Source organism: Alosa sapidissima, chromosome 19 (genome assembly GCF_018492685.1).
Source record: "Alosa sapidissima isolate fAloSap1 chromosome 19, fAloSap1.pri, whole genome shotgun sequence".
Lineage (NCBI taxonomy): Eukaryota > Metazoa > Chordata > Actinopteri > Clupeiformes > Clupeidae > Alosa > Alosa sapidissima.
In genome coordinates this window covers 15,369,092-15,373,826 of record NC_055975.1, presented here as the reverse complement: position 1 = coordinate 15,373,826, position 4,735 = coordinate 15,369,092, and the positions used below count along the sequence as shown (strand labels likewise).

The 4,735-nt window shown below is 42.8% G+C and overlaps 1 protein-coding gene across 1 annotated transcript in view; it reads left to right on the top strand.

Annotated features, from left to right (window-relative positions):
• Positions 1-4,383, top strand: part of gabrg1 (gamma-aminobutyric acid type A receptor subunit gamma1) — a 13,248-nt gene extending 8,865 nt beyond the window's left edge. Inside the window, exons 5-9 of the mRNA XM_042073278.1 lie at positions 426-508; positions 1,357-1,494; positions 1,688-1,840; positions 2,081-2,280; positions 2,602-4,383. Coding sequence (XP_041929212.1) covers positions 426-508; positions 1,357-1,494; positions 1,688-1,840; positions 2,081-2,280; positions 2,602-2,877 — 850 coding nt within the window. The 3' untranslated portion in view covers positions 2,878-4,383. The remainder of the gene's footprint in view (positions 1-425; positions 509-1,356; positions 1,495-1,687; positions 1,841-2,080; positions 2,281-2,601) is intronic.
• Positions 4,384-4,735: the final 352 nt, after the last annotated feature.

Genomic DNA, 4,735 nt, shown 5'->3' with positions numbered 1-4,735 from the left:
AGGACCAGTGTGTGACATTTTCAGGCAGACATTAATCAAAGAAGGTAAATATGCATGAGGGAACATCACAGCACAGTCAAATTTTAATAGGCAATGAAACGCTCATGGATGCTGGACCTTCAAGAAAGTGTCAGTGATTTACTTAGCTTAGATGAATACATCGGCCTTGATTTACTGCAGTCTGTAGTGAATTAGAAACAAGATGCACAAAACGGACCAAACCCAATGTTTTACGTATTGGAGCAAGACATTTGCATTAGCAAATTGCAGGTTCTGACATTGTTTTGCATGTGTTAAAATAGTTTACATTATCATTAGCGTATTTTGTAAATCAAGGCGATATTAGTGTGCTAATCCACACCACAACTGAACACATTTGTTTTTTCTTTTCTTTTTCTACTTTGCACTTTGCTTTCGTTTGTCAGGTTGACTATTAATGCGGAATGCTACCTAAAGCTGCATAACTTTCCCATGGATGAACATTCCTGCCCCCTGGAGTTCTCCAGCTGTAGGTGGAACACGTTCACCAATCAGGCAACCAATCCCCTGCGCATACTCCACCCCCACCACCCCACCCACCCACCCCAGTAGACCAATTAGCAATCACCTTAACCAACCTTTAGCCAATCACCATGCATCACTGATATTGGTTTACCAATCAAAGCACACTGCTGTTGGTGGCCAGTGCCAGCTGTGTCCGGCAGTCCACCAATCCCCATTTGTTTTTGCCCTTGGTCATCTAATCACCTGCAAATAAGCTTTGACAGTTGATCAATGCCCAAGCTTCACCTCAGCTGGCCATCTGATCTGCCCCCTGCAGCTCTGCTGTCAGTGGTCATTCCCCTGTATCGGCGGAGAGGAATGACGCTTCCCATCCCCCCGTCAGCAAATCCATTCTATTCCTCCTTTTCTCTCTCTCTCTCTCTCTCTCTCTTGTCTTCATCAGTGTTTCTTTTCATCCACTCAGAGTCTTTTGTGTTGTTGTAGTGGTTGTTTGTGTGTGTTTTTCTAAGTTCTTGGTGTTTTCATCTGACCATGGGCAGAGTGTATTGACCAGGACATCCCATTTTTGTATAAGCTTCTGAGCCGTGCCATTGTGTGTGTGTGTGTGTGTGGTTGTGTGTGTGTGTGTGTGTGTGTGGTTGTGTGTGTGTGTGTGTGATGGAGAGAAATGGTTTAAGTCTGGGTAAGATTCAGTTTCCTGATGATTAATGTCTTTCTTTTGTTTTGCGTGTGATGTGTGTGCATACGGCCCCCTCTCCACTTTTCACTGCATGGTGGTGCCGCATTGTATATGGTGCGTATGTGTGTGTGTGTGTGTGTGTGTGTGTGTGTGTGTGACTCCCCATCCTCCAGATGGCTACCCTAAAAATGAGATTATGTACCGCTGGCAGCGTCGGTCCGTGGAGGTAGCAGATCAGCGGTACTGGAGGCTCTACCAGTTTGCCTTTGTGGGACTGCGCAATGCCACTGACGTCGCACACACACAGTCAGGTTAGTCTGATGGCTTCTCTTCCACCTCAAATAAACCAAACCAAAGCCTGCATGTAAAAGGATCATGTAAGGATGTTTTGTGTTTGTTTGTGTGTGTGTGTGTGTGTGCGTGTGCGTGTGCGTGTGCGTGTGCGTGTGTGTGTGTGTGCGTGTGCGTGTGCGTGCGTGCGCGCGTGTGTGTGTCTTTCTTCAGGTGAATACGTCATCATGACCATCTTCTTTGAGCTGAGCAGAAGGATGGGCTATTTCACCATCCAGACCTACATTCCCTGCAGCATGATCGTAGTGCTCTCCTGGGTCTCCTTTTGGATTAACAAAGATGCTGTGCCAGCAAGAACTTCACTCGGTATGACAAATGATGTGACTGGAAGTACGAAAGTTGCTATTAAGTTAGAGTTTTTTATTTGTTGCACATCTGACATCACTGAATGAGTGACAACAAATGTATTGAACTAAGTTTCAGACTTTGAACGGTCTCCTATTTGAGGTGACTTCTTTAGCTAGCAGTGATATTTATAAATAAGTGAGCTTATTGGGAAGGCTAGTCTTGGTACAGGAAAACACCAAATATTTTTGATTGGCCCAGGTATCACCACGGTGCTCACCATGACAACCCTGAGCACCATCTCCAGGAAGTCGTTGCCAAAAGTGTCCTACGTGACGGCCATGGATCTCTTTGTGTCCGTCTGCTTCATCTTCACCTTCGCAGCTCTCATGGAGTACGGCACCCTCCACTACTTCACCAGCAACCGGCAGAGCAAGAAGGCCAAATCCCAGCCCCCCAACGTGAGTGATCTTCTCCACCCCCGCTGCGCTAACAGCACACCATAAGCTAGCATAAAAGGGCCAATGATGAACACATCATTAACAAAATGCACAGATAATTACAGTCGGGGAAAAAACAAGGCAGTAACACTTAATTAGGCTAACATCTCTGCAGCTGCTAGTAGTCTGACAGCTGCGGTGCAGGTTTTGACTGAGGAGTGCTGTTTGCTCATCTTATGAATATGCTTTACATTACATTACATTTGCATTAATCTACTATTTTTTTCAGGCCTCATTATGGCTCTTTTGTCAGCGTATATGTTTTTGGTAATTGCCTTGCAGAAATCTAGCATGATGGACATCAGGCCGGGCACATCCCTGCTGCAGATGAACAACATCGTCCCGTACCATGACGATGACGACTTTGCCTACGAGTGTCTAGACGGGAAGGACTGCACCAGCTTCTTCTGTTGCTTTGACGACTGTCGCTCGGGGAGGTGGAGAGAGAACAGGATGCATGTGCACGTCTCCAAAATCGACTCCTATTCCAGAATATTCTTCCCCACCGCATTCGGCCTCTTCAATCTTGTCTACTGGGTCGGGTACCTGTACTTGTAAAGTAAATTATGCAAGTTTAGGAAATTGTAGCATAGTGTGAATGTGTGTGAGAGAAATGAAGGGAAAATGTGATGCTCTCTACAACAATGTGGCACTACAATATACAAATACACACACAAAAGTGTTAGGAATATTTGTATTTGTTCTCATAAAACTATCAGGTAAAAGCCAATTCAGAATTGAAACCTGAAATAAGGAGTGGGGAAGTTAATCTATATGTGTCTGAGAAAAGTGTGTGTGGCTGAGGGAAAGATACTGCGAAAAAAGCCTGAGGAAAGTAGATGATTTGATTTGTAACAAAAAGGCACAAGATCATTTGAGCTGACTTTTCTTGTCATTTTCACACTTTCACAGAAATACTCATTTCTCTGACACCCATATTTTTGAGGACTTTGATTATTCTAGAAAATTATGAAGCATTATGTTAGTAATGGGTGCAATAATGCTAATGGAATTATTTTTTTTATTTCCACAACACAGTTTTTATTGGGTTGTGGAGCTTGACATTTATGATTGTCAAGTAGTTGTATGCATGTTTTATCACAGAGTATAAACCCTCATTTAAGGTTACACTTTCTACAATTGAATTTATTACTGAATAGTTATACAATAATTTTGCACTACTGCTGAGATGACTTGCAAACTGTGTATTTGCAGGCTATGCATGAATGACAAACATGCTAATATAATGGGAATTACCACATAGTATGTGTAATTACCATATTGCTACGCATTTATTACATAGTAATGCAGAGAAAGTGTAACCATAGACAGCTTATTCAAGGAATGTGTGCTATTTATGAAGGAAGGAACTGCAGGGGGTTCACCTTGCTCTGTAGCATTCTAATGAAGATAATGTACTTTGAAATGTGCATTCTCTACAACAGTAAAGTTGGGAAAGTTAGATGTTTGATCAGCTGAAGGCCAGGATTTATTGCCTGGCATGTATTTCTACAGAGGCTTTTCGAATCAGATCAAATGGAGCTTCTATTCATAAGATCAGTGTTGACTTGACTCTCCATAGGATCCATCAAGGTTCAAAATCCCTGTGCATAGCCCTTCTTCCTCCAGATGCTGATGGTGTGCAATAGAACTATTGAAAAGTCAAAAACTAGTATACATCGCACTCTGGAGGGTATATTTTGCTGCCTTTTTGGCGTGAACGTTGACTCTTCATAGGGTTTAACAGATTTAGAATCAGATCACAGTGTTGATGTTTTTCAAAAATGTAAAATTTTATTTATCAAGAATACAGTTTCCCTCAAAGGTACTGGTTGACTTTTTTTACAGTGAATAAGATACACTATCAGAGCATTTACAGACGAATCTGCACCCTTTTTAAAGGCAGTTGTTTTCTTTCCTGCTTTTATTTTGTTTGTTAGATTGGCCATCAGCAAAGGTGGCCAGGCCCTTTGTTTTTGTTTTCTTCGTGTACCATACCCTCTCAAAAGCCCTTGATGGGGGACATGACCTCTGAGGTGTTTTTTTTTGTTTGTGTGTGTTTGTGTGTGGGGGGATGGTTGGTGGTGGTGGTGGTGGTGGTGGTGGTGGTGTGTGTGTGTGTGTGTGTGGGGGGGGGGGTCCCCTGCACATACTGAACAAAAGTGTGGCATAAACAGAAATGCGCTAACATTGTTAATCACAAGCAGGGATGTAATCTACCAAACCAAACAAGCTGTGCAGCAAAAGTGCTGGGCTCATCCGAACACAGACAGCTGAGCCATCGTTTCCCCAGTCCAATCTCCTTTTTGTACAAGACGAAAGCCCACAGTCACACCTGACACTTTATTTATATTGCATTTACAAAGAAAACATGCCAGTGTGGACTATCTTGTAAATGTCAAAAAAAAAAAATGTA